Raw genomic sequence first — 20,325 nt, 5'->3', positions numbered from 1 at the left:
TTATTCGTACACATTATAGCCATAACCAGACTCAACCCTGCTTAGCTTCAGTGGGCAACCAGTCTTTGGCTACAGGGTGATATGGCTGCTGGCTTAATGTGCTGTCTCAATTTCAGCCATAAATGAATAATAAATGTTTGCTATTATGTTCAGTACCTTTCTAGCTATGTATGTTTATGCTGACATATTTTTAAATAATAGTTTGTATTGTAAAAACATCTATCGCGTGTCATTATGTGTGAGTTGCCTCGCTTTAGAACTTTCGTTAGTGAGCATCGATGCTTCCTGGTTTTCACAATGCATTGTGGGACTTTTTAGGGAGAGAACATTTCAGGGCACTGGAAGGATTTTGTGATTGAGACAGCCCTGAAAATGGCCGACTCCCTGATCAGTGCCCTGTCTACTGAACTAAGGAGCTGATTGGGAGGCACCACCACTTGTCACTTACATGAAACTGTAACAGTATTGTGAAACATGTGATGTGTTCTTCTGATGTAATATGGAAGTTACCCGTGTACATGCTATTTGTTTATAATTAGGCATTAAAAAAGACTGTAGCAATAGCAAAACAGTAGTCCCATCCTACATCTTTTATTCTTTTTCAGAAGCCGTTTTAGGTATACGTCACAATAGGAGGGGGGGGGGGGGGGGGGGGGGGGCGTCTGCATGCCGTCTTTTTAAAAAAAAAAAAGCATACTGAGCGGAGTCTGATCGTCTAATATAGGTATTGATACATATCAAATATATTATGTAAATTACATAAAAAAAAATGCTGAATAAATATCATAAAATTTATAATGAAAGTAGTGGTCCCCTGGAGTTGTCTCACTGGTCTTCAGTTAAACAAAATATCTTTTTTAAACTAAAAATAACACTGATGACATCACTTGACTTCCTACTTCCAATTTCCTGAATATATATGAAGAAAGAATACATATATATGAAAATTATTGTCACTGGTGTTACTGTCACTTGTGTCACCTTTCTTATGGGTAAGGCCGGTTAGACCAGTGACTCCCATTTATAGATAAACTTTATTCAAAGCTATTCATTTATATTGTATGCCAAATGTAACCATTTAGAATAATAATTCAATGGCATGAGCTAATATCGTACCACAATTAACCCATTGCGCTTTGGAGGAGGATCCAGTTCAGAACTACAATCACGAGTAAAAAAGTGTTAGAAAAACTACAAAGCATGGTGGGTGTGCGACCGACGGTTAAGTAGAGAAGTTTAGATAAAGGGGTTTGAGTGACTTATAATCAACATTTAAGCTGAGAAAAAATATTTATGTAATGTTATCCGTGTTATATTTCATCTGCAACAACAACGTGAACTTTTATAAAGATCCGTTTGGCCATTAACTTTTAAATGCATCGTTATGCATGAAAATGAGGAGAGTCTCCGCATGAAAGACCCGTGACTGCAGATCAACGTGCGGCATTTCTCTCCGATACAGTAGGAAATTAAATGAAATGAAATGTAGAGGATTTTATCTTTTGACAAGATGATTGACAGGTCAGTTTACGTGACAGGATGCGTGTAACCTCTCTGGTGTAACTAAGCGACAGAGAGCAACCGTTAAAGACGAAATTGTATGACGTGATAGTAATGTCCCAAAGCTTGTCTACTCTTCTGCTACACACTTAAAAGTAAGTACTTTTCCTTCTCAAAAAGAGTACATACTTTTAAGGCGTAGTATAAGTAGGCGAATTGAGACGCAGCAGTCTATCCCTCACAGCCCGTTAAAAATCAAAGATGGCGCTGCTGTGAATAAGGTCATAGATCAATCATATGATCTGCCAGCAGGGGGCAGCACATCAACTTCAGTGCGTGTCCTCCTTGGGCTTGTTTCCATGCAACTGTAAACAATGAAACCGTAGGGGGTTGTTCTCTTCGTCAAACAAACTAATCATTTCTGTCGTCGTTAACCTTACTTAGAAATGGCCTATTCACAGTCGCCTAAGAAGGCCGGTATACCACGAGAGGTTTTGAAATGGCTGCAAAGTCTTGATTTAACGTTTTTTCCAAAAAACGTGCGCAGGTGAGTACGTTTGAGAAGATGATAAGTTAGCGTCTCTGCAGTCGCACAAGCTTGAACAATTTAGTGGATCTCAATGTATCTGCAAATAAAATCTTAAATATGGCATATCGCTTGTTAGTTTAGATTTCTAATCAAGTGTAACTCATCATGTCAGTTCTATTTCGCTGTTTAGTCAACTTCCGGCTACTTTTTGAACTAATGGTATTAAACACTTGGTTTATGAAAGGACAAATTTGAATAAAAAATAAACAAATATGAATTCCCATTAAGGATGAAATGTGGTATACACGTGCCTTGCTCTCTTTTTTGACCAAAGAGACTTTTCCAACGGATACCTAGTGGCAGAAATATGTTCCTGGTATTTCCCAGAGGATTTTCATATGCACTCCTATGACAATGGAACTTCCTTGGCTACCAAACAATCAAACTGGTCCCAGATTGAGAAAGTGAGTTTTAAACCCTGCAGAAATGATCACCAAATGACATGAAAATAAATGTTAATTTAAATTGTATTCATGTTTTTTTATATGTCTATTATGCATTGGCATTTTTTCCCCTTAAAATATTCCAGTTTAATAAAGATCTAGCCTCTTTGGTTGTTTAAAGTTTCTTGTGAAGCAAAACATCAGTCTGATGAAGGAGATCATAGATGGCACAATCCACTGTAAACCTGGAGCTGCAGAGCTTCTTGTGCAGGAGATTTACAGCATTCTGACCAACAGAAGGTGAGATTTCCTATTTACTTTCTCATCAGAATATCAAATGATAGCCATTTTTGCCATTGTTGTTGAAAACTCACATTTTGTTTTTCTCAATTCTGGTATATAAAGCCAACTTCTCATGATATAATCCATTTGTGATGGATAAAAATACATGTTTTAAGTGTGTAATATAAATATGCGAATTGGCTTGCAGCCATGATTTCGTAATGAGTCACATATGCTTCAAAGGCTAATGAATGACTAATTAATGTCACACCTTGTCTTCATTTGGCTTGTCTTATGCTTCCTGTAGGATCCAAACCATACAGAAGGTGGAGCAAGGCTTCACAGACAAGGCTTACCAAGACCAGTTGCCCATGGTGGCTCGTTCCACAGCCTCAGTGGCCATAAAGAGCAACTTGAGACTCAGTGAGGTTATAGCTGAACCAAACATCATCATCAACCAGTGCAAGGTCCTTGCAATCATACACAGGCACATAGAACAGAGAAAAGAGGAGAGAACCCAAGACCCAAGTGAGTAACACTCGTTGACTCATTTCTGTTTGCCTCAAGATGTGTGTCATGTGAAAGGATGTGTTATTGTATAGTTCATGTCATATTTTCAGTAAACAGTACATGGAATTTTCTTTGTACTTCTTGATAGAACGATTCGATGTTAAGCCCACTCTTGGAGAACAGGCTGTCAGATTGTCTCCACTGTTAGCCCACAAGAGCGAGCCAAACCTGCTGATGAACACCAGTCAAGCAGCTTGTTAAGTGCCTGGCCCTGGATTCCCAACAGAAGGATGAGATATACGTAAGCCAAAAGTCTTAATCAGGGTTCCTTAAATCCGGTCCTGATGGGCCACTGCCCTACAGAGTTTAGCTCAAACTCTGAAAGCTCACCTACCTGTGGCTGTGTTCGCAATCGCCCCCTATACCCTCATTCACTATTCCCTACATTACTCCACTAATATAGTCCACTTGAAGGAGCGAATGAAAAACAAATAATCATTTGAAACTAAGCAAACTGGCAGCTCCAGTAATAAGATGAAAAGATTTATCTTGAACTCTTTCATAAAAACTAGCATTTATAAACCTTAATCAAAGAATTTAATAATCAACTAAAAAGAAAATTATACCTGTATGATATCACACTGTAGTCACATTGGACCAGCGGTTTGGAAAATGGATGATTCAGCGGTGGGCGCCATCTTCAGGTCAGACACGGGAATTCATTCAGCACGACCCTTACAGTGCATTATGGGTTTTCTCTAGCCGTTGAGTGTATGGCCCTGTCCCAAATGGTACACTTATGCACTTACGTTCTTGTGGACAATGGCTGCCGCGCAGCGTGTCTGTTAAGTCCTTGAGACCGTAGGGTGTCCCATTTGTCATTTAAGGTTTCAGAAGGGTTGCCTTCAGATCCCCTTTGCGGTCGATATGCGCCCTCGATTCGCACTTTGTCAGAGCCCGCACTGAAGCGAACTCCACAGCAGACTTCTTCCCTATTTAAGGGTAGGGGGGTGATTTCGGACACAGCCTGTGATTTTTCTAGTGATCCTGAAGACCTTGATTAGTTTGCTCAGGTGTGTTTGATCAGGGTTGGCCCTCCAGGGCAAGATTTGAGGAACCATTTGCTGTGTCCGAAATTGCATACTATCTTGAGTAGGTACTGATTTTGAGGTAAATTACTCCACAACCCCTAAAAATGTATGTCCTAAATAGTATGAATGAGTGTAGTATGAATGTAATCCAGACATACTACATGCGCCATGTTGTCATTATCATGTGATCTCCCAGCGTCAGTTGTGTCGCTTCACTGTCATTCACAAATCCTCTGATAGTAAAGTGTCCATCGGTTCACACTTCAGAACCTCACCGGAAGAAGTAACCACGTATGAATGAAAATGCATATTTGTCATTTTAATAGAACTTAGGGCTGGTGATGCTTGATGTTGGTCATTCAGTGTTTCTGTAAAAAACCAAAACAATCAACTGATAAAATTCTACTACTAATAACAATATAAAACAAGCTAAGGTCTGATGAGCTGCTGGGTGAATGAATATTAATCATGTTGTCTGCTTTCACTAGAACTGATTTGCTGAACATTTGCCTCTTATTAAAGGCTGAATAATTCCAAATAAACTCTGTTTTGACAGGAATATACAGCAAAGAATATAATTTACATGTAGCGTGTCAATTCTACATGGAATGTAAGACTCTTTCTCTCTTTGCGTGTGAGAGAAACGGTGCTCTTAGCGACGGCAAGTCTGGCGCCTTCACACTTCAGTTTAAGGTGCATCAAATACTGTACACTGCATAAAGTGCACATCCATTGAGTTGAATTGCAATAGTGAAAGTCTCAAGCGCTCAGTCAGGGTGAAGGTGAGTGAAAATATATCTGTGCTAAACTGTGATACTTCTAACTCAAACACAAACACTGGCGAGTGAAGTCTAACAATTCATTAGCTAAGGGCTAGTGATAGATAGACCTTATTTAGTCGCCTAAAATGTAGTCGCATATGCTAGTGAATTACTTTCATTGTAGGCAAGGCAAGGCAAGTTTATTTATATAGCACATTTCATACACAATGGTAATTCAAGGTGCTTTACATAGAAAAATCAAAAGAAATAGGAATAATTAAAACAGTTAAGAATAAAGAGATTAAAATAATCAAAAGAAATAAGAATAATTAAAACAGTTTAGAATAAAAAATTAAATAAAATACAGTACAAACAGTCGGACACAGTGGCAAAGTGCTCATTCAGTAAATGCATAGCTAAACAGATGTGTTTTGAGTCTGGATTTGAATGTGACTACTGTAGGAGCACATCTGATCTCCTCTGGAAGCTGGTTCCAGCTGCGGCTGGCATAGTAGCTAAAAGCAGACTCTCCTTGCTTAGAGTGAACCCTTGGTATTTCTAGCTGATGTGATCCTAATGATCTGAGTGATCTGTTGGGTTTATATTCAGTGAGCATATCTGCAATGTATTTAGGTCCTAGGCCATTAAATGATTTATATACCAGTAATAATACTTTAAAATCAATCCTAAATGTAACTGGGAGCCAGTGTAAAGACCTGAGGACTGGTGTGATGTGTTCATATTTTCTGGTTCTGCTCAGAAGCCTGGCAGCAGCGTTCTGTATGAGCTGCAACTGTCTTATGGTCTTTTTAGGAAGGCCAGTGAGGAGTCCATTACAGTAATCCACCCTGCTGGTGATGAAAGCATGCACAAGTTTCTCTAAGTCTTGACTGGAAACAAAGCATCTAATTCTTGCAATATTTTTCAGATGATAGTATGCTGATTTAGTTATTGATTTGACATGACTACTGAAACTAAGGTCTGACTCTAGAGACACACCAAGATTCCTGACTTGATTTTTAGTTGTTAGACCCCTAGCGTCAAGGTATGCATTCACCTTGAGAACTTCATCTTTGTTTCCAAACGCAATGACTTCAGTTTTGTCTTTGTTTAACTGAAGAAAGTTTTGGCACATCCAACTGTTTACTTCATCAATGCATTGGCACAGGGAGTCAATGGGGCTGTAATCGTTAGGCGATAGGGATAAGTAGAGCTGTGTGTCGTCTGCATAGCTGTGGTAAGAGATTTTGTTCTTTCTCATTATTTGGCTCATTGGGAGCATGTACAGGTTGAACAGGAGTGGTGCAAGAATTGAGCCTTGAGGGACTCCGCATGTCATGGACGTCCACTCAGACTTATGGTCTCCTATACTCACATAATAACCTCTCCCTTCTAAGTATGACCTGAACCATTTTAGGACTATCCCAGAAAGCCCCACCCAGTTTTCCAGCCTGTCAAGAAGTATGTCGTGATCGACAGTGTCAAATGCAGCACTGAGGTCGAGTAGTACCAGCACTGATAATTTCCCTGTATCAGTATTTAAGCGAATATCATTTATTATCTTTATGAGCGCTGTCTCTGTGCTGTGATGCGATCTGAAACCAGATTGAAAATTGTCAAAGTATCCATTCAAGCTTAAGAATTTGTTCACCTGATTGAAGACAACTTTTTCAATGATCTTCCCTATGAAAGGAAGATTTGAGATCGGTCTATAGTTGCTTAATATGGTCTTATCCAGATTGATCTTTTTCAGGAGGGGCTTGACAACTGCAGTTTTCAGGGAGTTTGGAAAATTCCCAGAGAGAAGTGAGGCATTTACCATTTCTAGGAGATCTGCTTCTAAACAGTTTAACACACTTTTGAAGAAAGATGTGGGAAGTGCGTCAAGGGCGCAGGTTGATGTTTTAAGGTGCTGTACGGTTTCTTCTAAAATTTTGCCATCAATTTCTTCAAAATCAGACATAGTAGCTACTTTCTGCGGTTGTGGTCTGATCTGTCTGACCCCAGTGCGGCTCAATGATGTGCTGATCACCTTTCTGATATTATTGATTTTCTCAGAGAAGAAAAAAGCAAACTCCCTGCACTTGCTGTCTGAAAGCATTTCACTGGGAATCTGGCTTGGGGGGTTTGTCAGTCTCTCTACAGTAGCAAAAAGAGTGCGTGTGTTGTTTAAGTTGCTGTTTATAATATTTGAGAAGAAAGTCTGTCTAGCTTTGCCTAGTTCCATATTAAAAGCATGGATGGTGTCTTTGTAGATGTTATAATGGACTACAAGTTTTGTCTTCCGCCACATGCGCTCTGTTTTTCTGCATTGTCTTTTCATATTTTGCACAGCTGTTGAGTTTCTCCAAGGTGCTTTTTGTCTACCACTCTTCCTGACTTTCACAGGAGCAATATCATCAATTACACTTTTAACTTTTGAGTTAAAACAATCAAGGAGAAAATCAACAGAGTCAGCAGATATGCTTGGTGTTGAAGATATAGCCTTCATAAATAGTACACTAGTGTTCTCATTTATGCATCTCTTCTTGACAGACACAGATCTAGCTTCAATGGCAGGAGAGATCAATATATCAAAGAAAATACAGAAATGATCAGACAGTGCTACATCCTTAATAACAATCGATGAAATGTTTAGACCCTTACTGATAAGTAAATCTAGAGTGTGTCCACGAGTGTGTGTCGGTCCGTGTACATGCTGAATCAGGTCAAAAGTTTTTAAAACAGTTTTGATTTCTTTTGCCATATTTGTATCATTATCTATGTGAATGTTAAAATCTCCAGCAATAGCAAAACAGTCGAACTCTGAGGAAATTGTTGATAACAGTTCTGTAAAGTCCTCAGCAAAGGCTGGAGAGTATTTTGGAGGCCTGTAAATAATGATAAGTAAAATGCGTGGGGCACCTTTTAAAACAATACCGAGATATTCAAAAGACGGGTAGTTACCAAATGATGTTTGCTTACATTGATAGACATCCTTAAAAAGAGCAGCTACTCCTCCACCTCTCCTTACAGCTCTGCAGACACTCATAAAAGTAAAGTTAGGAGGGGCTGTTTCATTGAGGACGGTTGCACTGCAGCTGTCTTCTAGCCAGGTTTCATTTAGAAGCATAAAATCCAGGTTGTATGTGGTTATTAAGTCATTGACTAGAAGTGATTTATTTTTAAGTGAGCGGATGTTTAAAAGTGCTAACTTAACAGTCTTACTGTAGAGGGTTGCTACTCTTTTATGAGTACTGTGAATTTGGACATACTGCTTTTGTCACATACTGTTTTTAGCCTACTGTATAGTAGGGAAGTATGCTGTTTCGGATGCAGCCCTGCTCTAAATACTTAATTTAAACAAACCATGTTGTTTTTCGTGTTTTGTTTTTTTACAGAGCAGAGTCACAAGCAGTGTTGGGTAAGCTATTAAAATTTTTTAGCTAGCAAAGCTACTAACTACTACAAATGAACTAAGATGATCTGAGTTCTACCCTTTAGAGAAAGTATCTAGTTATGCTACAAACTACTGTACATGGCAAAATATCTCAGACCATTTTGCTTACCCGTTTGATTAATTGAAATGAAAGGACTCAAAAGAGTCATTCATTTGCACTAGTTATGATTTAAAACAGGCAGTTTCAAAATACAGGAATGATTACTGAAATATTGTGTGAGAACATTTGATGCTGTAGAGAGTGTAAGAAATAATAATGTGGATGTCGAAGATGTCAAAAATGAAGTTTATTACAGCATAGCAGTGGCAAGGTACACGAACAAAGCACCTTGGGTTTACCGGCGTCAGAATGAACCCAGAACATCCAAATCTTAAACCTTTTATCCTGTTACAGTTTACCACTCTTAATGTAAATGAAGTTGCTCTTGTTGTAACAGCTGTTAATGTGTTCTGTATGTTAATGAAGTTGAGACATTGTCTGAGAAGGTTCTCTGTGTCCCACACCCATTCCCATTCTACAATTGACTACCATTTGCTCAGGATGTGATCAACCCAAATGGTGAAGAAACAATATGACTTCACTTCCTTCATCTCTTTTGGAGTGGAACCTGGGTCGAGGGCGAGGCAGACTACAATTTCTTACAAGAGTGTCGATGTTATCGCACTACTTAAATAAAATAGCTTCTCTGTTGAACAGTTAGTCTCTAATGGTTTAAAACATTTCTATGGAGACACATGGGTAAATTTTTTGAAATTAAGATTTATACATCATCTGAAAGCTGAATAAATAAGCTTGGTTAGGATAGGACAATATTTGGCCGAGATAAAACTATTTGAAAATCTGGAATCTGAGGATGCCAAAAAATCGAAACATTGAGAAAATCGCCTTTAAAGTTCTACATTTATGTTTGCGATTGTGCTTCATTCACTCACAAAAATAAATGTTTTATATATTTACGGTAGGAAATTTACTAAATATCTTCATGGAATATGATTTTTACTTAATATCCTAATGATTTTTGGCATAAAAGAAAAATTCATCTTTTTGACCCATACAATGTATTGTTGGCTAATTGCCACAAATATACCCGTGCTACTTGTGACTGGTTTTGTGATCGGTCACATATATAAAAAAATTAAAGTAAATAATATACATGATAAAAGCACACAACGAAAAAATAACAGCTGATTAATAAATACTATAACAGTGCATAAATAATACTGTACATTTGAGATCAGTGTTGGGCAGCAGAGTTTTTTTTGTTGTTGTTGTTGCATTTATCTGTATTGTATTAAGGGAATGTTTGTGTTTTTGTGCAGGTTCAGTGGCGTCTGGATTCAGAAGCAAATGCTTTGCCGATATTGGAGGCAAATAATGAGACTGTTTAAGGTAGATGTCCAATGAAGGTCTTCAAAGTACATTCAAAATGAGGCCCTATATATCTGAGCACAAGATTCATTCCCACAATAAAAGAAAGTCTAAGAAGCATACACATCACTATGCATGCTGCTTTTGTTGTCAATGCTTGAACAGAACACATCAAAAAAAAAAGTTTATCCGGTTCTAAAGGCTTGTTCAGTTTGCTATTGGATTTGAATTTTCTACATTGGAATAGCTTCACCATACGGGTCAACAAATCCATTGTGATTTACTCATAAATATTCAGTGCTTCAAACTTTTCAGAAGAACTGATGTTCATTAATTTGTTAAAGGAATAGTTCAAACAAAACTTTTTTTATTTCATTGATTCATAAATATATTTTTTTCTTCTGTAGAAGGCAAAAGTAGTATAATATGTAAATATATATATATATATTGTATGTACTGAAATCGGTAACCGCAGCTGCTCCAGAAAGGACCATACAAGTCTGCATACATTTTTCATATGGTCTTGTAAAGCCAAATTAAAAGGAACAGAGTGGAATTGAAATTATTCACTCAGTCTGCTTTCATCCATATATCTTATTCATGCTCTTGCTAATTCAGACCCAATATATCATGATATTTGAACCAACAAAGTTTATGAACAATTCTTTTCCTCTTCCTCCTTATGTGATGTTTCTATGTTTATTCTCCATGAGTAATAACAGTGAGCAACAGGAAACAATAATATAGCACATAAGTGGTATGAACTTTTTTTCTTCCTTATTGTCCATTTATGGTTTTTGTCTTTGGTGCTTTGAAGGGTTGGGTATTCTCTTGCTCTATGAAAAAGAGCAGTCTGGCCATTTTCCTTGAAATCTTCTTTGGTGTTCCATAGAAGAAAACTAAATCGTATAGGTTTATAACATCATTTGAGCACGCTGTCTGGAGCTAGTATCATAAAATGGCAATTAAGCAAGCATGAGGTTTGATTGTCTCTTTGGAAAAGCATAAATTCAGCATTTATTGTTTAACCCCAGCAGCTCTCAGGCCCGTTGTTGCATCTCTGTTATCTCTGTATTGAGAGGGTTCTGTTTTCTTTGAAAGTCGCAGCATGTTCTCTTCCCCGCTTCACCCAAGGCCCACTGCAAATTAGACCTTCATTTAGCAAACCCACCGTGAGACAGGCAGGTTTTAGGCAAGTTGCCCGGGTGCCTGTTTACCCCCTCTGTTTCTCTCCCCCTTGTACACACACAAACACATAGTGTCACACAGTCTCTTTCATTCTCACACGGTCGCTACCGCTGTCAAACATAAAGAGTGTATCTGTCGTGTTACCATGCATCTTTTAGACTCAATTCATAGCATAAGGTTGCCATGGATATCTGAAGCGAGCATACTGCTTTTCATGAATGTGCCCAGAAATGAACTTTTTAGACCACCTCGTCTCTCTCACGCTCGCTCTGTTTTTCTCACCCTCCTCCCCATGTTGTTTTATGTCTGGTATGGGCATTTAAAAACCAAATAATAGGCTTTGTGTGAATGGTATGACCCTGAATATGCAGTCATTTAATGTTATTGAAATCAGTCTCCGCTCTCATTGATGGTCAACAATAACAGGAAATGAAAGTAGGAAAAGAATATGTATCTATTAAATTATGATTTGTTTTAGTGACCTAACATTTCTGTTGTCATTTTCGCACTCTGATGTCATTCTAAACATGTATCACTTTCTTTCTTCTATGAAACATGTTTCAGTGTATTTTAATGGAGTCCAATGTTAAAATATCTTTTATGTTCCACAGAAGAAATAAAGTCAGGGCTGGAACAACATGAGGGTGAATAAATGACGACAAAATGTTTAAATCTGGTTGAAATATTCCTTTAGGACAATAACCCAGCGCCATTTGCATATATGCATTACATCTATATTATATGTTAAACAGCTCTTTCAAATGCTTCATTCTAGTACATTGCAGAATTCAGTCTTTTTGTTTAATAAACTGACTGTTTTCCCAGGCAACTTTCATTGTGCCGGTGCTACTTTCATATCTCACATATCACGCTGCTGTCTCTTGTCATCTGTGCCATCATGTGACTCAATAGAGTGGAGAACTACTTACGTCACCAACACTAAGCTTCTGACAACTCTTTCAGTCTTTGTTAAAAAACAATTTTCCTTAAAGTTCGAGTTATAATAGTTTGCAAGAGCGCAATTATAAGCACAACGAGGCTGTGAAAGCGGACTTGTGTGTAGATGAGTTTACCTGTTCGGCTGAAGACGTTTAATGTTCCCGACAACCTCTAGTCCCATTTAGACACTGATAAAACAAGACATTGAAAAAAACATGGAAAATCTTGAGCTTGTTCACCACACACCTTTTTTTTCTTCAAGCATTTAACTAAAAACCCATTCAAAAACCCATTGACTTCAGGTCAATGAAACCGGAAGTGCTAAAATACGAATTCATTTCTGGGTTTTGGCCAACAAATACATTGTCCCGGCACCACTCTATATGGCCACGTATTGTTTTAAAAATGACCTCTGAGAACATCTGTATTCATTTTATAGTTAGCTAAACCCTTTAAAGGATGGCTAGAAGCTTAGGAGTCTCCAGTTAAACTTAAAATAGATGTTTTAGAAAGAAGTCTCTTATGCTCACCGAAGCATAGAAATATTTAAAAATTCAATTTATTCCTGATGTCAAAGCGGAATTTTCAGCACCATTACTCCAGTCTTCAGCGTCACATGATCCTTCAGAAATCATTCTATTATGCTGATTTGCTGCTCAAGAAACATTTCTTATTATTAATTATTCTTAATATTCTTATTATTAATTACTAATAGTTGTATTGCTTAATATTTTTGTGGAAATCTTGAGTCATTTTTTTCAGGATTCTTCGATGAACAAAGAGTTCAAAAGAACAGCATTCATTTTGAATTTTGATTTTTTTTTGTAACAATGTAAGTCTTTACTGTCACTTTTGATCAATTTAATGCATCCTTGCCAAATAAAAGTGTTCTTTCTTTAAATCGTATTTAATTAAAAATAAAATCTGAATGACCCCAAACCTTTGAATGGTACTATATCTTGGATTGGATTATTAATATTGTTGCACTGTTTTTTTTTTTTTTTTTCTGTTTTAATGGATTTGTAGCTAAATCCTTATGATAATCTGCAAGTAAGATAATGTAATAGTTTGCACTATATGTCTTTATTTATTTAGCTGTGTATATTAATCCAGGTGTTATCATACACTAAACCCCTTCAGGGTGATACTAGACCCTGATGGGAAGCAAAGGAGAGCCCTGTCAAGGTTTATTTTGCATTAACTTACATATAAAACATGATGTTCTGTGCTCTCTGCACATAGTGTGCTCTGTGCGTACATGTATGTGTGTATGCGCTGCCTCTTAAACAGGCGATATCTAAAGTAGGTTTCTATGGTAACAAGTCAGCTAGAGCTATACAATCTTGCGGGAGATGGTGGCGCTCACTGCAAGCATTTCAGAATAAACGCACACTGGAACACATTTTGTGTGATGCTGTCCAGTGCCAACTAACTGCATGTAGACGGCTAGATGCCCTTGTAGAGGCCATCTTAGCCATCTGTTGTGTGTTTTTTCATCTGGGCCTGCAGTGCAAAATAGGGAGGATGCATGTATTTGAGAGTTAGAAGAGGGGGGTTCGGATTCATGTGTTTAATCCAGACATGAACATGATTAGCCAGAAGGGGATTGGGTGTTAAAGTATCGCTCATTAACTTTTGGTTTTCCCCTGTAAAACCCACCCCATACTCATTGCCTGAGCATCACACATGAACACATGCACATACGAACAACACACACTTGGCGGCGAGAGCCAACGTCTCTCTCCCACCACCTTCCCAGAAAAGCAGCATCATCAGGGACCAGGGTGTGGCTGTGTTTGTGCCGGCATAGACTCGATGACGTGGCAATCACATTGGAGATAATTTTTTTCTTCTGTTAATTCCTGATAAAGTCATATCAGTACATTTCATGTGCTATAATTAAATTCTAGAATGTATTAAATAGTATAAATTATGTATATCATTTATGTGTAATTTAATAATATTCTATATTTTAAGAAAAGCAGTTTTTTTTTACATTGATGATAATAATAAATGTTTTTTGAGCATCAAATCAGTATTAGAAGGATCATGTGACACTGAAGACTGAAGTTGTAACACAGACGCAGGCTGAGTAGGATCCATGTGCAGTTTATTTAAATATAGCAGGCTCAGTGTACAAACAGGCGTGGGTCGAAATACCAAGGCTAACAACAATATAAGAGACAGGACATCAAACGTGGTCAAAACAGGCAGTGGTTCAGGGCTGGCAGCTAACAACAGGAGTGAAGGTCCGAGTGAAACAGAGATCAATGGCAGGCAGAGAAGAGTCGTAGTCGGTAATCCAAGGCAGGGTCAAAACACAGACAGAAGATACAATGATAGGATAACGCTCAGAAATGCAGCCGGGGCAAACAAGACTTCGCAATGTGTGTATGAACAAGCAGGGTTTAAATAGTCTGGTTATGAAGATCAGGTGTGCAGTAATCAGTCCCTGTATGTGGGTTCTTGGGAAGTGTAGTTCAAAGCTACCGTTAGTATTCAGGAGAGTGAGACCTCCGGTGGCCGACAGGGGAATCTTCACCGGCGTTCGTGACAGAGCCCCCCCCCTGCGAGCGGCTCCTGAAGCGAGAGCACATCCGACGTCGGGGTCTTCCTCGAGGTCGTGGGGCCGGCCTCTCCGGGTGGGTCCTATGAAATTCAACTATGAGATTGGGGTCGAGGATATCATCCGCATTGACCCAGGACCTCTCCTCCGGACCGTACCCCTCCCAGTCTACCAGATATTGGATCTGGCGTCCCCGACGTCTGGAATCTAGCAAATCTCGCACTTGAAATGCCTCCTCGCCATCCACGATCATGGGTGGGGGGCCTGAGTCACCGCCTTCCTCCTCCACCCTCGGACCACCGGCAGGTTTCAGTAGAGAACCATGGAAAGTAGGAGAAATAAGATAAGTGGCTGGTAATTCAAGGCGGTATGACACAGAATTGATTTGTCTCAATTTTGAAAGGACCCACATACCTGGGACTGAGTTTCTTGCAGGGAATCGCAGACAGAGGTCTCGGGTTGAAAGCCACACCCACTGTCCAGGAGTGTAGTTGGGACTGGGGCGACGATGGCGGTCAGCTTGCTCCTTACCCCTGTTTATGGCACGTTGTAGGTGGACATGCGCTTGGTTCCAAACAGCCTCACTTCGTTGAAACCAGTCGTTGACAGCAGGTACTTCGGACGGCTCACCGGACCATGGAAACAGTGGGGGTTGGAACCCCAGAACGCACTGAAAAGGTGTTAATTTTGTGGAGGGTTTGAGAATTGAGTTCTGTGCATATTCTGCCCAGGGAAGAAAGCGGCTCCAGTCGGATTGGTTCTGCTGACAATACATTCGGAGGAATTTGGTGAGCTCTTGGTTTAGTCGTTCCGTTTGTCCATTAGATTGAGGGTGGTAACCTGAAGTGAGACTTACATTGACATTAAGTAATTGAAAGAAGGCCGTCCAAAACCTTGATGTGAACTGGGGACCTCTGTCGGAGACAATGTCTTCAAGAAGACCATAATAGCGGAATACAAAGTGGAAGAGGTGTTCTGCGGTTTTCGAAGGCTGATGGGAGCTTAGACAGTGGTATTAGTCGACAAGCCTTGGAGAAACGATCAATGACCGTTAGTATGGTGGTGTTACCCTGAGAGACTGGTAGATCGGTGACGAAGTCAATAGCGATGTGGGACCATGGTCGTTGTGGGATGGGTAGGGGTTGTAGTAGTCCTGCTGGTAGTTGTCTGGAGGTCTTTGCTGCAGCGCAGGTGTGACAAGAATTCACGAACGTGCTGGTGTCTGTCTGTAAAGTCTCCCACCAGAATCGGTTTCTTAATAGTCTAACTGTGGTAGTGATGCCTGGGTGGCCAGAGGTTGTGGAGGAGTGCACCCAGTGGATTACCTTTTCTCGTAGTCCTAGGGGAACAAAGGTTCGGTTGAGCGGGCATTCAGGAGGTGGTGGGTTCTGTGCGTGAGCCTGAGTGATTTCGGACATGATGTCCCACTGGACTGGAGCTAGGATTAGAGAAGGTGAGATGATGGGGTCTGGAGAGGGATCTTGAGGGGTGGCGTCATATTTGGCGGGATAGTGAGTCGGCTTTGATGTTCTTTGATCCTGGATGATAGGTGATTGAAAAGTTGAATCGAGTGAAGAACAGGGCCCATCTGGCCTGTCTGGGGTTTAGTCTTTTGGCGGAGCGTAGGTATTCCAGGTTGCGATGATCTGTTAATACCAGAAAGGAATGTCTAGCCCCCTCCAGCCAGTGTCTCCATTCTTCAAGTGCTGCTTTCATCGCTAATAATTCACGATTGCCCACATCATAATTCTGTTCAGCTGAGGAGAGTTTTCTGGAGTAATAGGCACATGGAAAGAGTTTGGGTGGATTACCTTGGCGTTGAGAGAGGACGGCTCCAATGCCAGTGTTGGATGCGTCAACCTCCACCACGAAAGGTACGTTGGGGTCAGGATGATGCAGAATGGGAGCAGAGGTAAACCGATTCTTTAGTTCATTGAAGACTTGAATGGCATCAGTAGCCCAGCGAAGCTTGGTGATTCCCCCCCTTTTACCATAGCATTGAGCGGAGCGGCGACTGAGCTGAAATTTCTGATAAATCTTCTGTAAAAGTTGGCAAATCCCAAGAATCTTTGTAGTTCCTTTACTGTAGTTGGTTGAGGCCAATTTAGAACCGCTCGTACCTTTCCCTCATCCATAGACACCTTCAGGACTGATGATGTAACCAAGGAAGGAAATTGAGGATTGATGGAACTCACACTTTTCTGCCTTGGCATACAGTTGGTGGTTGATGAGACGCTGCAAGACTGCCCGGACCTGCTTGATGTGTTCCTCCATGGTGTCTGAGTAGATCAAAATATCATCAATATATACGATTAGGCACTGGTTTAGCATGTCTCTGAATATGTCATTGATGAAAGATTGGAACACGGATGGACTATTGGACAGCCCGAACGGCATAACAAGATATTCGTAGTGCCCGCTGCTGGTGGAGAACGCAGTTTTCCATTCGTCCCCTTCTCGAATGCGTATGAGGTTGTAGGCGGAGCGTAGATCGAGCTTAGTGTAAACTTTGGCAGTTCTTAGTTGTTCTAAGGCTGCCGGAACCAGAGGCAATGGATATCTGAATTTGACTGTTATATCATTAAGACCACGATAATCAATGCAGGGACCGGGACCCCCATCCTTCTTTCCCACAAAAAAGAATCCCGCTGCTGCTGGTGAAGTGGATGGTCGAATGAAACCCTTAGCCAGTTCTTCTTCAATGTATGATTTCATCGTGTTAGCTTCAGGTTCGGATAGTGGAAAGATTTTACCTCTAGGGGGTGTGGTATCAGATAATAGTTCGATGGCACAGTCACTAGGTCGATGTGGGGGAAGTTGTGAGGCTTTAGTTTTGCTGAACACCTCCATCAAGTCAACATACTCAGGGGGTACCTGTGGTGCTGTGTTGAGCTCTTGAGTCGTGAAAGTAGTCTTTACCGGTATCAAGGTGGTTGGCTTCAGACATTTGGAGTAGCAGTTGGGATCCCAACGTATGATCGGTTTCTCACGCCAGGAAATTTGTGGATTGTGGTCCTGCAGCCAGAGTAAACCAAGGATGGTTGGGTTGTGTGGAGAGTGAATGACGAAGAGGCGTGTTGTTTCAGTGTGTAGCGCTCCCACTTGTAGATTCAGGTCAGTGGTGGTGTACTGTACATGGCCAGTCCCCAGGGGGCGCCCATCTAGTGCGGCCACTGCCAAAGGAGATTTGCAAAGGGTTAGTGGTATCTTATACTGTCGGGCTAGACCTTCATCAATAAAATTGCCTGCTGCCCCAGAGTCTAGTAAAGCCTGAGTGGTGATCGTTTCAGACTGACAGGTTAATTTAACTGGTAATTCCATACAAGTATTGGTTTTTATGGCAGAAATCAGCAAACTCACCCTGCGGTTGTGTGTCTGGGGGGGTCGAGTCGGGCAATCAGCTCTCAGATGTCCTGCTTGGCCACAGTATAGGCAAAGGTGGTTTCTGATGCGGCGTTCACGTTCCTCTGTGGAAAGATGAGTTCGCCCGATTTGCATGGGTTCAGTGTGGTCACTAGGTTGACTCATTTGGCTGAAAGAACATGTAGGTCGGTTAGATCTCCGAGAGCGAATAAGGTTGTCAATGCGAATAGCCAGGTCAATGAATTGATCCAGGGTTCTGTCTTCATCACGACATGCAAGTTCTGACTGCAAGTCAGAGTTTAATCCCTGGCGGAACAACAGTTTTAATGTATCGTCTACCCACACAGTTTGCGCAGCGAGAGTGCGAAACATCAGAGCAAATTCAGCTGCGGTATCTCTTCCCTGACGAAGTGCAAGTAGTTGTTCCCCAGGATTCCTTCCTTCTTCAGCATGTTCAAACACTTCTCGTAAACGTTGAATAAAGTTAGCGTAAGTGGTGCGCTCAAGTCCATGGTTGTCCCAGACCGCTGTTGCCCACTCCAGTGCCTTTCCCGTGAGCAAAGAGCACACCAATGAAATCTTACTGTTATCCGTTGAGTATAATGAAGGTTGCTGAGCCAGGAAGATGGAACACTGCATAAGGAAGCCTTTACATTTGGTTGGGACGCCATCAAACTTCTCTGGAAAGGCTAAACGTGGATTAGCAGATAGTGTGCTGTGAGGTATTTCAATCGGTACCTGACTTGGTTGAGGCGCTGGAGCAGTGGGTGTAGGAGCGGGTTGATGGAGACTCTGTACAGCTTTCACCAACTCCTCAGTCATAGTGGTGAGTCAACTTAGTTGTTGATGGTGAGCAGCCAGTTGAGTCGCTTGGGCAGAAAGCTCGCTGGTCAGATGCATGAGAACTGCTGGATCTGTAGGTGGCGAAGTCTTCTGTAACACAGACGCAGGCTGAGTAGGATCCATGTGCAGTTTATTTAAATATAGCAGGCTCAGTGTACAAACAGGCGTGGGTCGAAATACCAAGGCTAACAACAATATAAGAGACAGGACATCAAACGTGGTCAAAACAGGCAGTGGTTCAGGGCTGGCAGCTAACAACAGGAGTGAAGGTCCGAGTGAAACAGAGATCAATGGCAGGCAGAGAAGAGTCGTAGTCGGTAATCCAAGGTAGGGTCAAAACACAGACAGAAGATACAATGATAGGATAACGCTCAGAAATGCAGCCGGGGCAAACAAGACTTCGCAATGTGTGTATGAACAAGCAGGGTTTAAATAGTCTGGTTATGAAGATCAGGTGTGCAGTAATCAGTCCCTGTATGTGGGTTCTTGGGAAGTGTAGTTCAAAGCTACCGTTAGTATTCAGGAGAGTGAGACCTCCGGTGGCCGACAAGGGAATCTTCACCGGCGTTCGTGACAGAAGTAATGATGATGAAAATTCAGCTTTGACATCACAGGAATAAATTACATTTACAAATATAAAACAGATATTTTCAATTGTAGAAATAGTTCACAATATTGCTATTTTTGCTGTATCAAAAAAATCTTAAACTTTTGAACCGTAATGTATGTATAATAATTATAAAATGTAATATATAGCGTCACTGTATATTAGATATTTTATTTGCTATCATTAAATTAGAAGTACAAGTAGATTTTGGAATTGACAAAAGAAGATTTTTAACAGCTTTTTTAACAATTAATGCCTAAAGGCAACATTTTGGATGTCTCCCTTATCTGATCCATCCATGTGATGTCTTGGAGTCTCCGCCATTGAGCTGATGAGTTGAATCAGATGTGTTTGATTAGAAAGAGTTCTAAAACGTGTACTGTTAATGTGCCTCCAGGAACAGGGTTGAAAAAACGTCTTAAATGCCTTGTGTGATAATAGAGCACAGAAAGCCTTGTATCCTATTATATTTAGTGTCAAATATTAAAGTCTACATTTGGTGTTTTGTGCCTGTGCAGTGATGCTATTCTTGAAATAGATCACTATATATATAGGCACTCAGGGCAAGAATGTTAAACATGGCGTAGCAGCATCAACACATCAGACAAAATTGTTATTGTCAGAAGACATGCATGGGGGGTAGAGTTGGGGGCTATTCACACAGAATGTGTCCTGTGTGTGCGGCCCCTAAGACACTTTCAGTAGCAACTTCACCCCAGTGGAATACTAAATGCTATTCTTGGATTCTAAATAAGAAAGTCGGCCTTCACAATTTTAGAACTTAAAACTGCCTGTTCTGTCAGCATTTTGGCCAGGACATGTTGATGTATCTTTCAAAGTGTCAGCAGATCATAAGGCAGTATTTAAAGTAATGGGGCCAGTAAAAACTCAAGTA

At 40.5% G+C, this 20,325-nt stretch overlaps 1 protein-coding gene across 2 annotated transcripts; it reads left to right on the top strand.

Moving 5' to 3' along the window:
- The first annotated feature begins 1,853 nt into the window (after positions 1-1,853).
- Positions 1,854-10,048, top strand: spata4 (spermatogenesis associated 4). Of its 2 annotated transcripts, none has more exons than XM_056261851.1 (6): positions 1,854-2,047; positions 2,364-2,493; positions 2,687-2,772; positions 3,062-3,282; positions 3,413-3,565; positions 9,876-10,048. In XM_056261851.1, the coding sequence occupies exons 1-5, from the start codon at positions 1,947-1,949 to the stop codon at positions 3,523-3,525; spliced, it is 651 nt and encodes a 216-aa protein (XP_056117826.1). In that variant the 5' UTR covers positions 1,854-1,946; the 3' UTR covers positions 3,526-3,565; positions 9,876-10,048. The 2 variants fall into 2 exon arrangements, with proteins under 2 accessions (XP_056117826.1, XP_056117825.1); XM_056261850.1 differs by having other exon boundaries at positions 2,654-2,772.
- The last annotated feature ends 10,277 nt before the right edge of the window (positions 10,049-20,325 follow it).

This window comes from Rhinichthys klamathensis, unplaced genomic scaffold (assembly GCF_029890125.1).
Source record: "Rhinichthys klamathensis goyatoka isolate OS25496 unplaced genomic scaffold, OSU_Roscu_1.1 h1tg000186l_1, whole genome shotgun sequence".
Classification (NCBI taxonomy): domain Eukaryota; kingdom Metazoa; phylum Chordata; class Actinopteri; order Cypriniformes; family Leuciscidae; genus Rhinichthys; species Rhinichthys klamathensis.
Note: the sequence above shows the minus strand (reverse complement) of the source record. Positions and strands in the feature narration are given on the sequence as shown.